Source organism: Setaria viridis, chromosome 1 (assembly GCF_005286985.2).
Source record: "Setaria viridis chromosome 1, Setaria_viridis_v4.0, whole genome shotgun sequence".
NCBI lineage: Eukaryota > Viridiplantae > Streptophyta > Magnoliopsida > Poales > Poaceae > Setaria > Setaria viridis.
The window spans coordinates 125,706-147,746 of record NC_048263.2 but is presented as its reverse complement, the minus strand read 5'-3'; the positions used below and the strand labels follow the sequence as shown (position 1 = coordinate 147,746).

Here is a 22,041-nt window from a genome sequence, read left to right as displayed (position 1 = left end):
GTAACCATTTGCTAATGATGGATTAATTAGACCTAATAGATTCATCTTGCGAATTAGCCCAGGGTTTCTACAATTAGTTTTATAATTAGCTCATGTTTAGTCCTCCTAATTAGCATCCGAAATATTCAATGTGACAACGGCTAAACTTTAAATTAAGGACCCAAACACGCTCTAAACTGAAAATTGAAATTAGAATTGGACCTATCTGGGAGTATTAATCGATAGCCTCACTAATATAAATCGGTGCTTCCTTTTCATGCTACTAAGAGGGTGTTTGGATCCCCGGGCTAAACTTTAATTCCGGTCACATCGAATGTTTAGGTACTAATTAGGATATTAAACATAGACTATTTACAAAACCCATTGCATAGATGGAGGCTAAATAGCGAGACGAATCTATTAAGCCTAATTAGGTCATGATTTGACAATGTGCTGCTACGGTAACCATTTGTTGATGGATTAATTAGGCTTAATAGATTCGTCTCGCCATTTAGCCTCCATCTGTGTAATTAGTTTTATAATTAACTCATATTTAGTCCTTCTAATTAGCCTCTGAATATTCGATGCGACACGGATTAAACTTTAGCTTCGGGATGATCTAGTATGTGATATATGACGTTCTTGGGTCGGCAAACATACTAGGGGGGTGTTTGGATACACCCCACTAAAATTTAGCACCTGTCACATCGGATGTTTGGATGCTAATTAGGAGTATTAAATATAGGCTAATTATAAAACTAATTGCACAGATGGAGTCTAATTCGCGAGACGAATCTATTAAGCCTAATTAGTCCATAATTTGACAATGTGGTGCTATAGGAACCATTTGCTAATGACGGAATAATTAGACTTAATAGATTCATCTCGCGAATTAGCACAGGGTTCTGCAATTAGTTTTATAATTAGCTCATGTTTAGTCCTCCTAATTAGCATCCGAATATTTGATGTGACACTGCTAAAGTTTAGCACCTAGTATCCAAACACTCCTGGATCATCCGAACATCTGATGTGATACTGTTAGAGTGTAGCACCTAGTATCAAACATCCCTGGATCAAAAGTAAGGATCTGCTGTAACCTTTTCAAATATATTAATGATCCGACAAGAGCAACAAGTCAGTCAGTGCATACAATACAAGTAGTAATTGTATCGCTTTGGTTGGTTGGTCCTATGCATGCATTGCATTGGTGGTGGTACGGTAATGAATGAGTATGTATGTGTGGATCTTGGATACCATCAACTGGTAGCAAGGAGATAGCTAGCGGGGAGGCTGCGCTGCGCAGGGCGCCAAGTCGCACGGCAGCCTTGTCCGTCCGGCCGGTCCTCCGCCGCCGGCGTTGGCCCTGCGGAAGCGCGCGCCCTCGATGAGGACCCTCTGCGCGGAGCTGAGCAGCGCGCCGTTCATGTGGTCGATGACGCTGGCGGTGGTCGGGTACAGGAAGGGCCCGCCGGGTGCGTTGTAGTAGGCGTTGAGCAGCGCCGCCGTGGCCTCCCGGAGCAGCGTCCGGTACATGTCACCGCGGCCCTCCAGCGCGTCCCGCAGCGTCAGCTCCGACCCGTAGCGCTGCGCCGCCAGGGGGCCGAACGCCATGGCCACCGTCGTGTTGGGGGTCACCACCTTCCAGTAGCACCGGTGATCCGGCGAGGCCCACTGGCTGCACGCATGGATCGATCGCTTATTATACAATCTCGTGTGCATACATACGTTTCCATGGATCTATATATGGGATCGGATCATCAAGATATACAAGGACGTACTCGTAGGTGCATGCCGAGCCCTGCGCTGGCGCCGGAGGAGACGGAGGCGGAGGCGGAGGCGGCGGCAGCACCTGCGGTGGCGGCTGCGGCTGGTCCTGTGGCATCGTTGGCGGCTTGCGCCAGATAGGCGGCAGGCGGCGACGCCAGAAGGGAGAAGCTGGTGCCGGCGGTGACTGCGGTTGCGATGAGGGCGCCGGGGCAACAACAGGCCAGCGCGGTGACCTGCGCCGGGTGTCGTAGCCGGGGCAGAAGTCCATGGCCTCCTCCGGCTGCGAGAGCAGCGGCGGCACGGTGTAGAGCGCGAGGCCGAGCATGCGGAAGGCGAGGGTGAGCTCGCGCGGGGGGGCGCCGGATGCACCGCAGTGGCCGGTGCCCTGGACGACGCGGGCGGTGCAGCGGTTCATGTCCGGCGAGCCCTCCATGCGGATGGAGAAGCCGCCGAACCAGTTGGTGTTGCTCTCGCGCACCGTCAGCGGGGTGTCGCCGCCGCCGCACTGGATGGCCACGCGGGCGCCTGCTTTCGATCGTGTGATGGTGTGGGTTAGGTGGGCAGAGGCAACAGCGTGGGTGCAGATGATCCATCCAGCACCAAGAGTAGTTGACCGATAGTACCGTAGAGCGGGTAGTCGAAGAGCCCGCGCACGCCGTCCTTGCACTGGTCGCAGAAGACCATGCCGGCGACCACCGTGCTGGCCGGCCCGGTCGCCACCGCCGACGCCGCCGACGTAGCGAACGCGCTGAAGATGATGATGGCCTGCAGCAGCTGCTTCATGATCATATCCAACAACTACCGATGTGTGGCTGACTAGCTGTGTTACTTATGCTGCTGGGGTGGTGTTGGTGATCTGCATCATCCTTGGCCTTCCCAACCAGGCCAATGCTAGCTGGTATATATACAAGTAGAAACCAATACCACACCTGCTGCTGCTGCTGCTTTGTGTGACGCGGACGGCACGCCCCCATGTATATATATGTATTCGTTTAAGCCCACACCCATCCTCTTCATGCCAAGGGACACACAGTTACATATTCTATCTCACAAAACAATGCATGGATATAACTGGAAAAAAAGAGTCGAAGATTCCATTCCATGCCTTGCGGCCAAGAACCACTCATGTTTGAGCTCTCATTTCCACGCCTTCCGGCGGCATCCTCTTCTTGTGTTGCAGCCGCAAAACAATAATGAATGAGCCAACGAGTTCAATCTAGCTTGTATGTCATTTTAGGCCATGTTTAGTTCACTCCAAAATCTTAACTTTGGCACTATGCAAAAAGAAGATTCCTCATCACATCAAACTTGCGGTACATGCATGAAGTACTGAATGTAGACGAAATCAAAAACTAATTGCACAGATTTGTTGTACTTTGCGAGACGAATCTTTTGAGCCTAATTACTCAATATTTGGACAATAATTCACAAATAAAAACGAAACGCTACAGTATTGCTACAGTAATTTTGGCACCCCAAAGTTGGGCAACTAAACAAGTCCTATCTACATCGTTACGGTGTGCCACATGTATTTCGCTGAACCCATCAAAACCAAACATCATATATCTACCTCTCATTTTATTGGGCCTGCGTTTCGTCTAACTTGACCCTCAGGTGAAAGTTGAGGGGCGAAATCATCTATTTTATCGTGTGCTAAATCATAAGGCGGCGTTTGGCTTTGGCCCGTGCGATACAAAGGTGGGAGCGGATTGGATTTGCGATATGATGGCCTCACATCCGGCCTCACATCCCACCAAACGTCCAAATTAGGAGGGTGGATTATATGTTTTTAAAAATTTAAAATATAAAGGATAAAAAAAATTTAGTATAAAAGTCGAAAAACTCAAACGGTATGTTTGAAAAGAAAAGCACTTCCCGAAATTGGAAGGATGAGCCGTGGGACTTGGGATCTGGCATTTGGGTCCGTTGGCGGCCCCGCGCCTTCCGCCCTTCCCGTTTTCAAGTTCCGTAATACAGAGGAAGAGGAGGGAGGGAGGGGAAGGGAATTGCCGCCGCCGCCCTGCCGGCCATCGGTCGATCGATCAGTGATGGAGCCAGCCACCGCGCCGTCGGAGCAGGCCTCTCCGCCTCCTCCCACCACCGTCCGCCGGAACCCACCCCGCCGCGCGAGGCCTCCCCCCACACCGCTCGCCTCCGCCAAACCCAATCCCTCCTCCCTCTCCCGCCTGCTCGAAGACGAAGCAGCAGCCTCCATTCCCCCTCCGCCCGCTTCTTCCTCCTCTCCCCGACAGGAGGAGCGCCTCAAGGTGTACCTCCGCATCCGCCCCGTCCCGGACCGGGACCACTGCAAGGCCGTGCCCCGCCCGATGCTCGGCAAGGACCCGCGCCGGAAGCCCAAGCAGGCCGGGAGCGGGGAGCTTTGCCTCGTGCCCACCGGACCCAACTCCGTCGCGCTCACCGTCCCGCAGTCCAAGCTAGTCGACCCCAGGCGAGGCCGCACCGAGGTCTTCGACGGCTTCTCCGCCGTTTTCTCGCCCGACTCCACCCAGGTGCCTGCCACCCCCGTTACTTTCCCAATTTATCCGTTTTCTCCCCGATGCATTTTCATAACCCATCAACTGTCAATAGCCTCCACACTGCATCTGCATTTGTGATACAAAGGCACATTCCTGTGTAAGTTCTACTCCTTGTCTGGTAGACTGGTACCTCTGCACGATTAACCCCTTTCCTCCTCCTCACAGCTTGATATCTTCGCACAAGTGATGAACCCACTGGTGGATGACTTTTTGGGAGGAAAGAGCGGCCTTCTGGTTGCTATGGGTCCCACAGGCTCTGGAAAGACGCATACCATCTTCGGTTCTCCGAGGAATCCTGGTATACTACCGCTCATGCTACGGCAAATCTTCAATGCACAAGATGAAAACAAGGTTGCTAGCCAACCGTCAAGGTAAAATGTGCTTCTTCGCATGGAATCCCTAGACAGATTTGTGACCTAAAACCCAGCTCATATCTTGTCATTTTTCACTCTATGATTACAGATCATTTTCCTTGTCAATGTTCGAGATACTTTCTGAGGGAAAAGGAGAACGCATTCTTGACCTACTGTCCGATGCTGCAGAGTGTGTTCTTCAGCAGTCAGTGATTAAAGGTCTTCAAGAGGTAGCTCCGAACCAAACACCCTTTAATACTCTTGAATCTTGATAGTTGATAGGAATGGTTATTCGTTGACTGTCTGATTACAGTTCAAATGGCATGGTTGTGTCTTGTTGAGAATTCCAATTGGATAGTCAGGATGGACATGGGTGGGATGGTCCTGTACCAGCCTTGATTTCTGATCACAATGGATGCCTTGGAAGTTGGAAACGCACATGCTATTTGAATCGCATTGAGGATGAAAGTGAAACTAATATGCTTGGGAGCACGCACTAAGTTGTTATCTTTAATTTGATCTGCAGGTGCCACTTTCAAATTTCGCAGATGCTGAGAGCTTAGTTTCACGTGGTATGCTGAAGCGCAGCACTGCTGCAACAAGTGCCAACAGCAAGTCAAGGCATGCTTTCTTACAATTATCTTCCCATGGTCTTTAGTAAACGAAATTTTATCCAGAATATATCTGCGTACCTTGAACGAATGCCCTGAATCATAATAGATGTAGTGTTTCTCTTCTGAGCACCACTATTTTCTTGCTTCGATTCTAGGTTTTTTTAAAGAACCTTTTTAATCATGGTTATCATGTGATGTTAAAAGTGAACTTCACTTTGTATTACAGCCGATCACAGTGCATCATAACGATACGTGGTCATAAAAGCAGTGATGTGGACAGTGGAAATTCACTTAGCAGTGCTGTTCTGACCATAGCAGACCTTGCTGGGGCAGAGCGGGAAAGGAAAACTGGAAACCAAGTCTGTTTTTCAATCAATGTTACTTTGTAATATATTACAACTAGTTTCTCAAAACTGATTAACTATTCATCTGCAGGGTTCCAGGCTGTTAGAAAGTAATTTCATCAACAATACATCCATGGTTTTCGGTCTCTGTTTGAGGGTACTGCCAAGTAGCTTTTCTCTTGTAGATCTTCTTCTACAGCAGTCTACTTGCAAAAAATATGTCATCATTTGCGCCTGTGAATCAATGGAAGATATGCCTGCTTGCTTATGCTCTCTTTCATTTTGTTTTGGAATTGCAGTCTTTGCTAGAACATCAGAAAAATCAGAAGAAACCCTTGGAAAAGCATTTCAAGAACTCAATGGTGAGTTTCAGATGTCATCTCGTTTTTTCTTTTGTGGTGGCTGTGGCCTGTGGGCAACTCCAAAGTCCGAATCATGTCCAACATTTGTTCCCTAACCATAGTCGTTAATGCATGTTCGACGCAGTCTCCCTTTGCGGTGATGATATGTAGATCAATAAGCATTGAAGTATATAGTAATTGAAAAGTCTAGCAGCCCAATATTCTGATGGATACCCCCCTCTCCAACTAATCTACTCCCTCTGATTCCAAGTGTAGGTCATTTTAGACTTGTGCATGGGAATTAAGAAAGTAGATCAAATGACCTTTGTGCCTTCATTTATACTGCAATTGGAAAGATGACTCATTCATCTGTGAGAGTGGTAGCATTTTTAACCAGGGGCAAGGAGGGGAAAAGGGTGAAAGCTGCATAAAAGTTCTAGGATGACCTACATTTAAAGAAAAGTTGAGAAGGCTAAAATGGCCTACATCTAGAATTGGAGGGAGTACTGATTTTCTATGTTTTCTATGTTAACTTGTGAAACTTGGATATAAGAATTGAAATATCTTATTGTTAGCTCCCTAATCTTTTGTCATTTTGATAGTTAACAAGGTACTTAAGGGATTACCTAGAAGGAAGGAAGAAAATGACTCTGGTATGCTACTCTGACCTCAAATGATCATTTTTTCTATCAATAGTCCCTGAAATGAATTGTTTATCTCTGAATGCGCCGATGTGGTTAATGCTATTTTGAGGGAAATGGTAAATATTACTTAGAAGTTAGCAGTACAGGGGAAACCCAAAAGGTGTAACATAACATTGATGTAAACACTTTGCGTGATTAGTCTTGATGACCTGGGCAGGAATGATGGCTACATTGCTGATGGCATGTAGGCACATTCTCGAATGAGTTGCCCAAGCAAGTAATGCTTTTCTTTAAGATGTCCCTATGTGCTAACCGCTAGACCTCACATTGTAGTTAGATTGTTGCCAGTGCCCAATGCCACTAGTGTCACAGGAGCAAGAGGCACTATAAACATTGGGTGCCTTCGACTGTTAGGCTATTGGATTCGAGCAAGTGTATTAAACTATTGATTTTTGTAGATCTAAGAATTTTCTTCTCGAAGTTTCAATTAGTGCTCCGAGAGCCAGAGCTATCAATTCCTATTATTGCTAATCAATGAGAAGTCTTCCTTTTCTTTCTTTTGAAACTTGAGTTATTCAAAATGTCGAAATTCCTTAATGATTTAAGGACTTTTCCTATTGGCTTTGTGAATAATTTTCAATCTGATATTTTTTTAATGCTGCATGACACTGGTGCTATTATTATGGTCACTGATTACTGCACAAATTAATCTTTATTTTAATTATTTCCCCTTAATTTTCAGATTCTGACTGTGAAGCCAGCAGTTGATGATTATAATGATACATCATTTTTGCTCAGACAAGCATCTCCTTACATGAAAATAAAGTACTATTACTCTCCTTTCTATTTCACTGACAAATTTTGTTTGCTTTCCTCTCTTTTGCTATTATTGGGAAGAACATAATGTAACTAATGATTACGCTGACAATATCACTATTTAGATGGTTGATAGTTGGTAATCACTATTTAGACGGTTGATAGTTGGTATCTATATTAATAGATGTAGCTAATATGGAAAGATCATAGGATGTAGCTCCAGAAAAAGAAATGCGGTGAGGAAAGCAGCAACAGTGATCTTATGGCTCACATGTCCATGTTTACCTTTTTTTATTCATTTCGTTTCATGTTATTATCTTTTCAGGTACACCAGCCTTGAGGATTCTTCTGACTTGGTTTCACTTTCACAGAAGAGAAGCAATGCTTCCTTGATTTGCCAAGAGAACAAGAAAAAGAGGAAGGTTCAGAAGCCTGGAGTCCTTCTGGTACAAATTGCTGTTTAGCTTGCAATGTTTCTAGTCCGTTTAGCTTTAAGACTGTAGACAGCTTTCATGTACTGCCATCTTTTTTTTGAAAACTCATGTACTGCCATCTTCTGAGTTGAAAGGTGCTGGAGCATGTTGATCTCACAGTTTCATTTCACACGCATATCATAATTCATATGTCTTGGACTGTTGCACCTATGGACTTAATGGCTATATCTTGCTGTCTTAAATCATATGGTTGACTAGTAAATTCTCCCATCTTATTATAAGCACAACCCTTGTTTGGAATCTAGGATTCTGCTGTTTGGTACACCTTTGTCGTCCTTGTATCTATTGAATGATCAGTGTAGTGTTTTGTCATTTGTGCTCACCAATACAATCCAATATGTTGCAGGTGCTAAGCTTGACACATTTTCTTGTCTGCTCCCATATCATGTGTTCCATTATTTTGCAGTGTACAACAAACATATCTTATAAGATGTTTGTTAGGAAATTTATTTTGTTTCTTAGTGGGGATGTGTAGTCATATGTTTTATGTTTATGCAGGTTGACCGAAAGGAAAAAATAGATACAGATAATATTACCAAAGTTTCCGAAGAAGGTTCTACTTACTTGCACTAATATTTGATTTATTTCAATTCACATGCTTTATTTTTGTCACAAGTTATCTGTGGTACTGATGAATATTCGATTAACTTTCAATATTGCAATAATATTTGAAATGTGTATAGATGAGGCGCAGCACAAGTTTCTGAACTCAGAGTTGCGAAGGGTATCGAGAAGTGAAGCAATAATGACGAACTTTGCCAGGGCTTTATGGACTGTATTAAAGCAGTATAAACACAAAGTTTTGGTAATTCTCAGTGCATGTTTTTTTCTTCTGAGTATGATTCTATGATTTGTGGGACATCTCTTTAATTGGACAACTTTTCTGGATGGCTAATATTGTGAAAGACTAAATTATGCAATAAAACGTTCCTCTAACTTTTCATGGTGAATGTAGTGACTTCGAATGCTTTTATATGTTACTTGTTGTTAAAGAAAGTACCCCTATTTCCTCTTTAATTATTTTCCTTTTATGCTGCCGTAATCAACGTGTTTGCTTATAGGAGTCCGAGAATGCTGCTGAGAGCATGAAAAAATTGATTAGAGATCAAGATATCCAAATTATGGAGTTGAAAAAGGAGCTGGATGTTCAAAACTCTCGTTGTTCATGCAAGAACGTTCCAATCACTGAAGACACCTCTGTTGACCAAGATGATTCTGTATTGTCTGGTCCAGCTGGTCGAAGCTTTGTTTCTCAATCAAATAAACCTGACCTGGGATCTTATGATGCTCCAGTAGATAATTTCCATGTAAGCAAAAGAAACTTTAATACACAAAACCTGCTTTATCTATCACTCCCTTTATCTTGGTTCTTCTTTTGGGAGAATCAGGATGGGAATACATGCTAAAGCTCACCCTGCTTTCTACAGTCAATGAAACTTTGAAAGGATAGTTATCGTTATTTTGGAACTTGGTGGGCATCATCAGTTCATGTTTTGTTGTTCCTCTCTTTCCCTTTTTCAGTGTCTTCTACTTTCCGCTATCTACTGTTTACTACTTGTGTCCAAGTGAGAAGCAGCATGCGTCCTTTGTTACTCCTATGTTGGCATCTTAATATTGTATAAAATCTGTCAGTTGTATTTTTTAAGCCATATCATGGCAGAAGTATATACACATGATATTGGAGCTTCCTATGATATGATTTAGTTTGTTATACACAAAAATCACTAATAACTTCGTTCCCCCCCTGCAGTTAGTAGAAGATATCTCAAAAGAACTCAGATGCCATGGTCCTGAAAATTCTTCCACTGCTTGTAGCCTGAAAGGTTAAATATGTCCAAAATAGATATATCAGATGCGGCATCTTTAAAATGTTGTTTTTCAGTGCTGAATCCTTTTTTTTTTTTATAACAGGGGAATCTGTCAGCTGTGATACTTCGTCTATATCTTTGCTAGATGAACAAGAACTGAGTTCCAGAGGTCTTAAGGTTTGATGCTTACCCTGCGTATTTTGTGCACCCTCATGAGAAAAATCTTGGGAATTTCACATATTAACTTATAGTGATACCACCTAATATTGAGGAATGTTGCTGCATTTTACACTGATATACAGCATCATCCTTTTTTAGCCAGAGAAATCATGTTGTCCTTATGCTTTTGGTCCCAAATCTCACACAGGAAAAGGAAATAACAATGTGAATATTCCATTCTCTAGTTGCACGTTTACAGGTGTTTTCTTTTTCTTTTTTTATTTTTAAAAACCTGTAGTACTTGTAGCCTACCCCAACTTGCTTGGAACTAATAGTCTTCGTCGTTGTTGTTAGTAGCACTTCTGGCAAGATTTTCAAGTAGTGTTCACTTGACCAAATAGGCAAAAGAACTAAATATTTTGACCAGAAGAAAAGAACTAAATATTATCCTGGAAGTAGGAGTAACAAATCTTTTTTACTCTTGTGTTCTTTTAGGTACAGGTACAAGCGATTCATAAGAAATTGGATTCATCTGAAAGTTTTACTCAGCAAACATCTCCACACACTGGTGGTGTAACGCCTTCGTCCAGTCATTCAGATAATCAATCAGATCAGAACACTGAAAGGGTCAGCCTGTCCCCACAGTTCACTAGCTGTAGCAAGAAAGCTACCATAGAGCATGTTCGAGAAAAAAAAGCTACCATAGAGCAAAGTGAAGAAGAAACAGGAGAGTTAAACAAGATAACAGTAGAGGATATTCAACATGATATCAATACAAGAGGTCAGTTTTCTATTTGTATCAATTGTTTCCTTGCTATGATACAGATCTTTCACAGTGTTATTGGATCTTTGAACAGAAGTGGAGCATCTTGATTGTCTGAGCTCTTCTCAGAAAGTGAACTCTGACACAGAAGATGTCAGCTCCAGCCAATCTTCCTTAGAGTTGCCGGTAATGGTCCGTACTGAATTATTCATTTCATTACCAAATTTACTTAAGAGTAATTCACATCGATATTTCTGTTATTCTTAGCTGAATTTTGTGGTTGCACCAATCAAATTTTCAGTTGTGGTTTAGATTTTTCCTTCATTCTTTTTTTTTTATAAAAAAAAATACCTGCCCTGCCATCCTGCCTACTTGACTGGGAGCACATATTGGTGGTAGAGTTTTGCAACTTTGATTTGCCCTTTTGGGGTTTGGCAGCATGGAAGCTGTTTGAGAGTGGTGAGGAGTGCCATTTGGTGCCCAGTTTTGTTTCTTTAGCCACATCAGCTGTGTCCTGGGTGTTGTTCTAAGGAAACATGACAAAACTGGTTGCGCTTGTGTCTTGTTTAGGTTGCTACTCAAAAGAAACTTGAGGAACTGGACCCGGAACCTGAAAGACGTGAACCTGGAGTAGGAAAGGTGACTGTGGAATATGGTATAGGTAATATCTTTTGCTTGCTATTGAAGTAGGCAAGTTGTTTCTGCAGGACTGTCCGGATCCTAGATATTTGTTACCTAATGCTTGCATAGCATTTGTATAGGCTACAGCGAAGCTCCGGAGCAAATGATTGATTGTGGAGGTGTGGTTCCATGTTTGCTGAAGGAAATAACTTCCCCAGCGAAGGCTTCAAAGGTAAGATGTTTGTTTTGGCTGCAGTATTGATTGCTAAAACTAGACGCAGCTCAGAAGCCGTGCTGAGTAATTTCTCTTGCAGTGTTGCCTTGTTTTCTGATACTGTGGTGTGTTCCCCCCTAGGCTCCAAGTAAGGTCAGTCAGGCAGAGGGAGCTGCTGATAAAAAGAAAGAAGGTTCTGCATCTAGGCCTGGTGATGCAAAGAAAACTAAGAGGTGAGTGCAGGATTATGTTGCTGTGCGTGTAGACTGTAGAAGTGGAGGTATATTGACAGTGATTTTGCAACAACTGATTGGGCTCTGGTTTTGTTGAGCAGGAGGCTGCAGCCAGCTGCTGGTATGATGCTCAAGGAATTCACTGGTGCCGCGGACCTTGATGTGGATACGAAAAGGGTGTGTATGATGGAGACGCTACCAGTAGTTTTGTTGGAATGCAGTGATACGGTAGCTGACTTGCGGGCTGTTGGTTGTTGCAGGAAGGAAGAGGCAAATCATCATCCAGCGTGGCATCCGGGAGATCAGATGAGCTGATTCGACTTCTGAAAACCCGTCCAGTCCGTAGAGCATAATCCGGGATGCTTCATTTGTCGCAGCAGCTCGTTGCGTTGACAGTTGAAGAAACGCCATGAATCTGTTTAGTTTACTACTACTAGTAGTAGTAGTAGCATGACGTGAATGGAGTAATGGACATGGCAGTTCGGTTCTCATTGTATCTATCGATCAATCTACCTGCTTTGCTTTGCGTGTCGATTTCTATCATCATTGATTCGTGCAGTATTTTTTTTTTGAGGAGCAGTATTGATTCGTGCAGTATTGCCATGGCGAGCCCGTCGAGCAAATGATTTCGTTGGGTTGGGGGTTGGAAGCAAACCAAGCTAGGTGGGCTTAGAGACGGCCTAGTAGGTCGGCCCATGAAGCGTCCCGACCGCGCGGCGGTGACACGTTGTCTGGGTGGCTGGCTGTGTGTCACTCGAGGTCGCGGGCGTCTTCTTCCTCCTCTCTCTCTCTCTCTCCTCTCTCTCTCTCGCCCCCTCTTCTCCCCAAATCGGCAAGGCAACGGCAACCGGCATCGAATCCAGCAGCAGTCGACTCGATTCGCCTGGTTGCCTCCGTCTATCACCCAGTCTCCACACCAAGGAAGGAAGGGTAGGGTTGGGGAACCAGCCAAATCCTGAAATCCTCAAGGAATCCCTTCCATTCCCCTCCGATCCCCAATTTCCTCCTCTTGAGAAGAGAGGAGAAGAGGAGGCTCCAATTTAAGGAATCCCGCATCCAGTTGGGTCGAATCGAACCATCGCACCCGCAGATCGATTCGACCCCGCTGCCGCCGCCGCTGGCCGCCGCCTAGTCACGGCCGGCCGGCCGGCCGCCGCCCCCATCTCCTCGCGCGCCTTGCCTTGTATGGAAACACGCAGCAGCAGCCGCAAGCGCGCAGCCGCAGCAGCAGCAGCCGCCGCCGCCTCCTCCTCCTCATCAGCCTCCAAGCGCTCCCGCCCCAACACCCGCCGCAACTCCTCCACCTCCTCCCCCGCCGCCGCCCCTGTCCCCGCGATGGAACCCTCGCCGTCCTCCCGCCGCCGCTCCCGCGCCGCCGCCGACAAGGGCAAGGACCCCGACCCCTCCTCCTCCTCCGACCCCCCTCCCCCCGCCCCCGACGATGACTCCGACGCCCCCTTCCCCCAGTCCTTCACCTCCGCCAGCACCGCCCTCCAGGGCCTCCTCCGCAGGCTCGGCGCCGGCCTCGACGACCTCCTCCCCTCCTCCTCCTCCGCCCCCTCCTCCGCCACCTCCGCGCACCTCAAGAGGATCCTCGCCGGCCTCCAGGCCCACGGCGACGAGTCGCGCCAGCTCCAGTCCCTCATGCAGCTCTGCGAGATGCTCTCCATCGGCACCGAGGACTCCCTCGCCGCCTTCCCAGTCGACGCCTTCGTCCCCATCCTCGTCGGCATGCTCGGCCGCGAGGACGAGCCTGCCACCGCCGGCGCCAGCCCTGACGTCATGCTGCTCGCCGCGCGGGCCCTTGCCAACCTCGTCGACGTGCTCCCCTCCTCCTGCTCCGCGGTCGTGCACTACGGGGCCATACAGTGTTTCTGTGCTCGCCTGCTAACCATCGAGTACATGGACCTCGCCGAGCAGGTACCTTTCTTGTCTCCCATTTTTTTTCCTAACCAGTACATGCTGCTAACCACTAACTAACGATCAACCATCGAGTATATGCTGCTAACACTTAATCCACCCACCTTCTTAGTCTCTACAAGCTCTTAAGAAGATCTCTCTGGAGCACCCAACCGCGTGTCTGCGTGCTGGGGCGCTAATGGCTGTCCTATCGTATCTCGACTTCTTCTCCACTGGTGTTCAGGTACTCGGACATTCCATTTCTCTCGAGCCCTCTCATATTCCGACCGCCCTTTATGTGTTGTGCACTGTTTGCTTCCACTTACACCTGTTCCCATGGTGGGCATGTTTGTGCTGTAGAGAGTAGCATTGTCTACCGCTGCAAATATCTGCAGGAAGCTGCCGTCCGATGCTTCCGAGTTTGTCATGGAAGCTGTCCCTCTGCTCACGAATCTCCTGAACCACCATGATTCCAAGGTGATTTTCAGATTACGACCTCTGACTTATGATTTTACCTATCCATCCTGTTCAGGTATAGCAAGCAATTCCAACTCTTTATTATGGCATTCCAGGTACTGGAGCATGCTTCTGTTTGTTTGACACGCATTGCTGAAGCTTTCGCCCATTACCCGGAAAAGCTTGATGAGCTCTGCAATCACGGATTGGTTGCTCAAGCTGCTAGCTTGATATCTGTTGGCAACTCCTCAGGCCAGGCATCACTGAGTACATCCACATACACAGTATGCACCATTTTTTTTCTGACATCCTTTCTTAGGGTTTGCCATGCTCCCTCTCTCACACTTGTGCTAAGATTAGGCTGTACTTTTTTTCAGGGCTTAATCCGTCTTCTCTCAATATGTGCAAGTGGATCACTGCTGGCAGTTAAAACACTACTTCTTCTTGGGATCAGCGGCACTCTTAAAGACATCCTTTCTGGCTCTGGTTTGATTTCTGGAACGTCAGTGGCCCCTGCTCTAACAAGGCCCGCTGATCAGGTGAATATTTGTATCGCTGACTTATGAGTTATGACTGTGCCACTAGTGCTAGCCTTTTGACCAATTTAGCCATCTTTTCTGTCTATGTAGCGCACGGCACAACCATATCCAGTCAGATTCTGATTTATCACTGAAAATTTATTAGTCTTAGGCATTTCATGTTTCCTAAAATTACATCTATCACATCCACCTGGACAACTTTTGAGGACTTTAAAGGTCACATCAAATGTTCATATGAATGCATCACCGAGCAATTACTTGGTTAACCTTCTTGAGCATTGAACATAGTTGTTGAATGTAGCGAGCAAGTCTGCGCATGTCTTCATAAACTATGCAAACGATCATTCAAAAGAGAACTGTCTGTTGAAAGACTTGCATCCTTTTTATTGTGCTGTTTTGAGCAACTAAGATTTCTTCCTTGTCCAGAACCAAGTATCAAAGCCATGCTTTCTTGATTAATATGGTTCTCATCCCTGAGTGAATCTTTTGAGATGCTTTCGTAAACTATACAAACGATCATTCAAAAGATGAGTGTCTGTTGAAAGGCTTGCATCCTTTTTATCGTGTTGTTTTGAGCAACTAAGATTTCTTCCTTGTCCAGAACCAAGTATCAAAACCATGCGTTCCTGATTAATATGGTTGTCATCCCTGAGTTAGTCTTTTGAGATGTTTTAATGAGGCAGGAGGTGTTGATTTAAGGCACATGGTAACACAAATCTTGTTTGTAACACGCTGATCATGAATGTATAATGTCATTTGCAGCTGCTTCTTGCTGCTCTCTTAGCAGCTGAAATCATATGTTGTACATATACAAAATAGTCTGGCATTTGATGGGTATGAACATGCAGTGTTGTCTGCAGTTGCTGCTTGCTGTTTTCCCATTTAACTGCTGAAACATTAATTATTGAAAACCGCACTGTTTGACCCGTGGGTTTCACAAACTTGTATGCTTCTTTGCCCAAATGATTTTCATTGGTTTACTTCTAATTCTGCAGATGTTTGAGATAGTGAGCCTTGCTGATGATTTGCTTCCACATATGCCTGCGAGAATCATCAATTTACCAACATACTACCATGCTTATAAAAGCTCTTCAACAAAGAAATCTGCTTCCATCAAACAAGATGGGGCTGGTTCAAGTTCAACAGAAAACGAGAGGTCTGGCCGTGAGAGGCTATTGCGTGAGCACCCTGAACTTCTACAGCAGTTTGGTATGGATTTGTTACCGACGATGACACAGGTTAGTGCCGAAATTCTTCTCCTGATGAGCAACTTCAATTGCTGTTAGTGTTTTCTCTTGGGTACTTAATAGCCTGTGTGTTCATTCAGGTGTATGGTTCTAGTGTAAATGCACCGATACGTCACAAGTGCTTATCGATTATTGGGAAGTTAATGTACTACAGCTCCGCTGAAACAATCCAATCTCTCCTTGGCACAACAAACATATCCAGGTTTCATACAAGTTCTTTCAAAGCCTAATTCCTTTGCCTAAGTAATAGTTTCGGAACATTGGATGCTAAAACTTGTTGCACTCTCTCAATGGACGTACTTATTTGCTGATCCTTCTAAGGTATGTCATTTCCATCTGCAGCTTCCTCGCAGGCATTCTTGCATGGAAAGATCCCCAAGTGTTGATTCCTGCTCTTCAGATAGCAGAAATAATGATGGAAAAGCTTCCAGAGACATTTTCTAAGCTGTTTGTGAGGGAAGGTGTTGTTCATGCTGTGGAGTCACTTATATGTGCAGAATCCTCCAATGCACTGCCTTCTCAGGTACCACCGCAGGATAAAGATAATGATTCTCCCATGCCGTCACGTTCTAGGCGTCAACGCAGGCGTGGGGGTGCTGTGCCAGCAGAAAACAGTTCATTAGATGAATCAAACAGTTCCAATCTTGGGGTTACCTGCTCAACAACAAGCACTTCCGAAGTTCCAAACACCAGCCTGCGATTTGCAGTTAGCGATCATGCAAAGTCTTTCAAAGATAAATACTTCCCGACGGACACTGATTCAAGTGATATTGGAGTTACTGATGACCTTCTTAAACTGAGAGCACTCTGCACAAAGTTCAATACTGCAATTGAGAATGCCAAAACAAAAGCCAAAGGGAAATCAAAAGCTGTAAGTGCCGATTGTTTTGACATCTCATTTGATGTGGAAGAACAATTAGACGAAGTGATATCTGAAATGCTCGGTGAGCTTAGCAAAGTTAATGGTGTCTCCACATTTGAGTTCATTAGAAGTGGAGTTGTCACATCATTGCTTGACTATTTGTCCTGTGGGACGTTTGGGAAGGAAAAGGTATCTGAAGGAAACCTACCACAGCTTCGTCAGCAGGCCCTTAGGCGATACAAGTCCTTCATATCTGTTGCCCTTTCTATTGATCATGAAAGGGATGGAACTCCCATGGCACTGTTGGTTCAAAAACTACAAAGTGCATTGTCTTCGTTGGAACGTTTCCCCGTTGTGCTTAGCCAGTCTAGCAGGATTGGTATTGGAGGCTCCCGTCTGACCTCAGGTCTTAGTGCTCTGGCTCAGCCCTTCAAGTTGCGTCTGTCACGAGCTCAAGGTGAAAAATCACTTCGGGATTATTCATCAAATATTGTGCTTATTGACCCATTTGCCAGTCTAGCAGCTGTTGAAGACTTCCTTTGGCCCAGAGTTCAGCGCAGTGAGGTTGCTTCGAAGCCTATAGTTCCATCTGGAAATAATTCTGAATCAGGGGTTCCTGGCACCACAGCTGGTGCATCATTAACAGCTGCAACAGCTCATTCTGGTCGGCGTCCAACAACAAGATCAAAATCATCTGCTGCAAGTAGTGGTACATCTAAAAAGGATGCTCATGATGAAAGCACTAGTACTGCCAAAGGAAAAGGCAAAGCTATAGTAAAACCGAACTCAGATGAATCAAAGGGACCTAATACCAGGAACGCTGCCCGCCAAAAATCTGCTTCAGAGAAGGATTCAGAAATGAAGCGAGCGCATGGTCACAGTAGCTCTGAGGTATTATTCTTTTACATGCCTGGTTTGTTTGATTTGCAGTTAGACAATCTTTGTTCCCAATTCTAGCTGTCTAGCAGATTTACTCAATGATTCTTCTACTTCTCTGGGATCATTAGTGTAACCTATAGCTCATGGCTCGGGCACCAAATATACATGAGAATTTCGGACGCGGAGTTAGGTCTTAAATTTAGACTACTCTTACAAGATGCATGCATGGATTTTGAATGGTCAAACTGACCGTATGACATTTTAAAAAATCTTAAGATAATATTCCAGAAATCATGTTCTTGTGTTCTCATTTTTTAGTTGGGAGTGGAAGTATGGTAACTGATAAGTAATACATTCTACGATGGTATATGCAGGATGAAGAGCTTGACACATCTCTCGTTGAGATTGATGATGCTTTAATGATCGATGATGATGACATTTCAGAGGATGACGATGATGATCATGAGGTAACTGTTTGTAAATGGAAAATGCCCCTTTAATTTTACTTTGTTGCAATCACTGGTTGTTGGTTAGTCATATTTGTTTGTGATTAGGATAAATGAGCCTTTTGTGGGTCCAGAATGAAGATCATTTGTTTTATTTCTGACTAATTAAACCTCTTCAAATTCTTAGGTTCTCCAAGAAGGGTCTCTTCCTATCTGTTCTCAAGATGGTGTGCATGACGTGAAATTGGGTGATGCTGATGAGAACATTGGGTCAGCCAGTTTTAGCCAGGCGCAGCCGTCATCTGGCTCCATTGCTAGAAACACATCTAGCAGGGGACCAGATTCTTCTGAATTTCGAAGTGCAAGCACATTTGGTTCACGAGGTGCAATGTCATTTGTTGCTGCAACGATGGCTGGGCTGGCTTCTGTCGGTGGTCGCAGTGTTAGAGGTAGCCGAGATCGGCGTGGTCTGTCACTTGGAGGTAGCATGAGTGATCACAATAAACTCGTATTCACTGCTGGTGGGAAGCAGCTCAGCAAACATTTGACAGTGTATCAAGCTATCCAACGTCAATTGATGCTTGATGAGGATGATGAAGAAAGGTTCAATGGATCTGATCTATCCAATGATGGAAACCGCTTCTGGGGTGATGTGTTCACAATAACGTACCAGAAGGCTGATAACCAAGCTGAGAAGGGATCCCAGGGGGGTTCCACCTCATTAAACTCAAAATCAGATTCTTGCAGATCTATCTCGGAAATGCAGGGTGTTTCTCTTCTTGATAGCATCTTACAAGGAGAACTCCCTTGTGATCTTGAGAGAACAAACTCAACATACAACATTTTAGCACTGTTACGTGTACTGGATGGGCTTAATCAGTTATCCTCTCGTTTAAGAGCACAAGGAGCATCTGATGATTTTGCTGAGGGAAAAATCAGGACCCTTGATGAGCTATATAGAACTGGAGCCAAGGTACCTTCCGAGGAGTTTGTCAATAGTAAGTTGACGCCAAAGCTTGCTCGGCAAATGCAGGATGTTCTTGCACTCTGTAGTGGCAGTTTACCTTCTTGGTGCTATCAAATGACCAAGGCCTGCCCATTTCTGTTTCCTTTTGAGACAAGGAGGCAGTACTTCTACTCCACAGCCTTTGGGTTGTCACGAGCATTGAATCGACTCCAGCAACAGCAGAGTGACAATCACAGCTCTGGTGGTGAAAGAGAGGTCCGGTTTGGCAGGTTACAACGCCAGAAAGTTCGTGTTTCCCGTAACCGTATTCTGGATTCTGCTGCTAAAGTTATGGAGATGTTCTCCAGTCAGAGGGCTGTTCTTGAGGTGGAATACTTTGGTGAAGTTGGGACCGGGCTGGGGCCTACTTTGGAGTTTTATACTCTTTTAAGCCATGAACTACAAAGTTCTCAGCTGGGGTTATGGAGATCTACTTCTCCATATGATTCAGGATTGCAAATTGATAGGAGCGATGCAATTAATTTAGACCCTGAAGATGGCTTATCAGGAAAAGAACTCAACTCAGACTTAACTGGTGATGGCAGGCATTTGATACAAGCTCCTCTCGGATTGTTTCCTCGGCCTTGGCCACCTAAAGCGGATGCTTCAGAAGGTACCAGATTCTTCAAAGTTTTGGAGTATTTCCGCTTAATCGGTCAAGTGATGGCAAAAGTCTTGCAAGATGGCAGACTTTTAGATTTGCCTTTATCAACTGCGTTTTATAAGCTGATCCTTGGACAGGTATGTACAGAGAAGCTATATTCCCAGATACCGTGTATTTGTTTTCATTTTGATTTGCATTGGTTAATTTGTTAATGCTGTGTTGTATTCTATTTCATGCCTTAACGTATTTCCATTGGACAGGAGCTTGATTTGTTTGACATAGTCTCATTTGATTCTGAGTTTGGGAAGACATTGCAAGAACTGCGAGTTCTTGTTGAACGAAAGAAGTTCCTTGAGTCCACTCCTGGCGAGAATCAGCTTGAAGTTGCAGACTTGCGTTTCCGTGGTGCTGCTATTGAAGATTTGTGTTTAGATTTTACTCTTCCGGGTTATCCTGATTATGTTCTTAAAGAGGGTGAAGGAAGCACAATTGTAAGAGATGAAGTCTATCTTTGTTTTTTACTTGTTTTGGTGATTACGTTTTGTATTTCTTTCATGTATTAATAAGTGCAATTGCCATTCGCAGGTCAACATTTACAACTTAGAAGAGTATATTAGTTTGCTAGTGGATGCTACAGTTAAGTCAGGGATAAAGCGACAGATTGAGGCATTTAGATCAGGGTTTAATCAGGTACAGCCTCATTGGCATTGCTTTAAGATTTTATAATCGTTTCATTAGTCATTCTGATATTGATTTAGCTTAATCCAATGGTTCTTGTTTATTTTGATATTTTAGGTTTTTGACATCTCATCCCTCCAAATATTTTCACCTCAAGAACTTGACTATCTAATATGTGGCCGACAAGAAATTTGGGAGGTAATGTTCTGTTCTCTTTATCCAAGTTATAATATGTTAAGTATTCCACTGAAGAAATCTCGGTTTCTGCAGCCGGAATCCCTGGTGGATAACATAAAATTTGATCATGGGTATACTGCTAAAAGTCCTGCGATCGTGAATGTAAGTGCATCCGTTCTTACGTGTTACATCTCTTGCATCCAATTGTTGTGTTGAAGAAGTGCGGCTCCTTGATTCTTTGCTCCTGTTTGTAGCTGCTTGAGATTATGGTGGAATTCACCCCTGAGCAGCAGCATGCGTTCTGCCAGTTTGTAACTGGTGCTCCTCGCCTTCCACCTGGTGGTTTGGCGGCCCTTAGTCCCAAGCTTACAATTGTTAGGAAGGTACTTTCCATGATCTATCATGACATTTGCTATTGGAACATGTGTATAGTTATTCTGTCCAATGCTGTTCTTTGGGGGTAACTTGGTGTCACTTTTGATTATCACCAGCATCCTTCAAGTGTGGTAAATACTTCAAATTCAACTGGGGTGACAGAGCCTGCGGATGATGATTTGCCTAGTGTGATGACGTGCGCTAATTATCTGAAGCTGCCTCCGTACTCCACAAAAGTATGTGGTGTCTGGTCCTTGCTGTTCTTTTCTCTAAGAAAAGATTGGACATTCTGTATGTTTCAAAAAAAAAAAGATTGGACATTCTGATGGTTCCTGCTGACTGGTGCTGCTGCTGTTTGGACAGGAAATCATGCGCAAGAAGCTGCTTTATGCAATCCTGGAAGGCCGAGGATCATTTGATCTTTCATAAATGATATTATGTCCGAACTAACATACAGGGGTCAATTTATGTAGCAGAATTAGTTTCTTGGTTGGTCCCTCTAACATAGGTTGAGGTTACTAGCCGCCCAGCAGACTGCTTCAAGGGTGAGAACCAGGTCCTCAATCTGATGCAGGTGCTGCTTTTTTTATATGTATTGTTGTTTCATCTATATATTCCCCATGGATTCCTTGGTATCATTGAAGAAGTTTAATGTGTTTCGGTTTCTGTTTGATTTGTTTCCAGAGGGCAGGCTAGGCTGTAGCCGCTTGAGGAGTGCACCAACAAGAACAGAAATCTCTCTCGTTTTCGGTACATGTAAATAAAAAAGGAATTTTTGTTCCAGAATTTGTACCTGGTTGTGTCGATCCAGAATTTCAATCTTTGTAAACAAAAAGCAACCTGTACATGTGTGATAACTGACTGATAATAAATGTGGTGCGGACGTGCCCTTCTGTGAGAGTTGTCAGGTTAGCAGATGGAGGAACACAAGCACAGCAGATAGTATCATTACCGCGAACACAATGTTCGGATTGGAAGGGATTAAGCGAATAAGGGCTAAATGATTCTCAATCCCCCTTCTGCATGTACATACACAAGAAAAAGGTCCCAAAGCACGCCAATAAATTGGTGGATGATATAACGCAAGATATAAATTTCACTTTGCAGCAATATAAAGAAATGACTGGTGCAGCAAATACGAACTTATATTTCACTTTGCAGCAATATAAAGAAATGACTGGTGCAA

The 22,041-nt window shown here is 44.6% G+C and overlaps 3 protein-coding genes across 5 annotated transcripts; 2 read left to right on the top strand and 1 right to left on the bottom strand.

Annotated features, from left to right (window-relative positions):
• Positions 1 to 1,067: 1,067 nt before the first annotated feature.
• On the bottom strand, positions 1,068 to 2,682 carry LOC117865129 (uncharacterized). The gene is made up of 3 exons (XM_034749250.2): positions 2,370 to 2,682; positions 1,758 to 2,271; positions 1,068 to 1,654 (listed from the first exon to the last, which is right to left on the bottom strand). The coding sequence occupies exons 1-3, from the start codon at positions 2,533 to 2,535 to the stop codon at positions 1,258 to 1,260; spliced, it is 1,077 nt and encodes a 358-aa protein (XP_034605141.1). The 5' UTR covers positions 2,536 to 2,682; the 3' UTR covers positions 1,068 to 1,257.
• A 1,021-nt stretch (positions 2,683 to 3,703) lies between these two features.
• On the top strand, positions 3,704 to 12,233 carry LOC117837713 (kinesin-like protein KIN-6). Of its 3 annotated transcripts, none has more exons than XM_034717453.2 (22): positions 3,708 to 4,256; positions 4,449 to 4,654; positions 4,746 to 4,866; positions 5,163 to 5,257; positions 5,477 to 5,609; positions 5,686 to 5,751; positions 5,894 to 5,956; positions 6,538 to 6,588; positions 7,322 to 7,404; positions 7,721 to 7,841; positions 8,388 to 8,442; positions 8,573 to 8,694; positions 8,951 to 9,196; positions 9,640 to 9,712; positions 9,801 to 9,874; positions 10,352 to 10,637; positions 10,714 to 10,811; positions 11,190 to 11,280; positions 11,381 to 11,472; positions 11,596 to 11,687; positions 11,789 to 11,864; positions 11,948 to 12,233. In XM_034717453.2, exons 1-22 carry the CDS (start codon positions 3,795 to 3,797, stop codon positions 12,038 to 12,040), a joined length of 2,799 nt encoding a protein of 932 aa, XP_034573344.1. In that variant the 5' UTR covers positions 3,708 to 3,794; the 3' UTR covers positions 12,041 to 12,233. The 3 variants fall into 3 exon arrangements, with proteins under 3 accessions (XP_034573359.1, XP_034573344.1, XP_034573353.1); XM_034717462.2 differs by having other exon boundaries at positions 3,711 to 4,256; positions 10,714 to 10,805; XM_034717468.2 differs by lacking the exons at positions 11,789 to 11,864; positions 11,948 to 12,233 and having other exon boundaries at positions 3,704 to 4,256; positions 11,555 to 11,688.
• A 200-nt stretch (positions 12,234 to 12,433) lies between these two features.
• LOC117837703 (E3 ubiquitin-protein ligase UPL3) lies at positions 12,434 to 21,753 on the top strand. Its single transcript, XM_034717440.2, has 18 exons — positions 12,434 to 13,607; positions 13,720 to 13,830; positions 13,947 to 14,063; positions 14,159 to 14,326; positions 14,420 to 14,581; positions 15,577 to 15,819; positions 15,909 to 16,030; positions 16,171 to 17,581; positions 17,944 to 18,036; positions 18,203 to 19,762; positions 19,886 to 20,116; positions 20,211 to 20,315; positions 20,421 to 20,501; positions 20,574 to 20,642; positions 20,735 to 20,863; positions 20,972 to 21,091; positions 21,219 to 21,429; positions 21,540 to 21,753. Exons 1-17 carry the CDS (start codon positions 12,873 to 12,875, stop codon positions 21,282 to 21,284), a joined length of 5,523 nt encoding a protein of 1,840 aa, XP_034573331.1. The 5' UTR covers positions 12,434 to 12,872; the 3' UTR covers positions 21,285 to 21,429; positions 21,540 to 21,753.
• The last annotated feature ends 288 nt before the right edge of the window (positions 21,754 to 22,041 follow it).

Bases quoted from the DNA above. Each gene is read 5' to 3' on its own strand.
- LOC117837703 (XM_034717440.2), top strand. From the start codon at position 12,873: ATGGAAACACGCAGCAGCAGCCGCAAGCGCGCAGCCGCAGCAGCAGCA. The intron at 17,582-17,943 runs GTATTATTCTTT...TGGTATATGCAG, and splicing joins ATGGTCACAGTAGCTCTGAG to GATGAAGAGCTTGACACATC. The intron at 20,864-20,971 runs GTACTTTCCATG...GATTATCACCAG, and splicing joins AGCTTACAATTGTTAGGAAG to CATCCTTCAAGTGTGGTAAA.
- LOC117837713 (XM_034717453.2), top strand. From the start codon at position 3,795: ATGGAGCCAGCCACCGCGCCGTCGGAGCAGGCCTCTCCGCCTCCTCCC. The intron at 4,867-5,162 runs GTAGCTCCGAAC...TTTGATCTGCAG, and splicing joins TGATTAAAGGTCTTCAAGAG to GTGCCACTTTCAAATTTCGC. The intron at 9,875-10,351 runs GTTTGATGCTTA...GTGTTCTTTTAG, and splicing joins TGAGTTCCAGAGGTCTTAAG to GTACAGGTACAAGCGATTCA.
- LOC117865129 (XM_034749250.2), bottom strand. From the start codon at position 2,535: ATGATCATGAAGCAGCTGCTGCAGGCCATCATCATCTTCAGCGCGTTC. The intron at 2,272-2,369 runs GTACTATCGGTC...GATCGAAAGCAG, and splicing joins CTTCGACTACCCGCTCTACG to GCGCCCGCGTGGCCATCCAG. The intron at 1,655-1,757 runs GTACGTCCTTGT...CCATGCGTGCAG, and splicing joins GGCTCGGCATGCACCTACGA to CCAGTGGGCCTCGCCGGATC.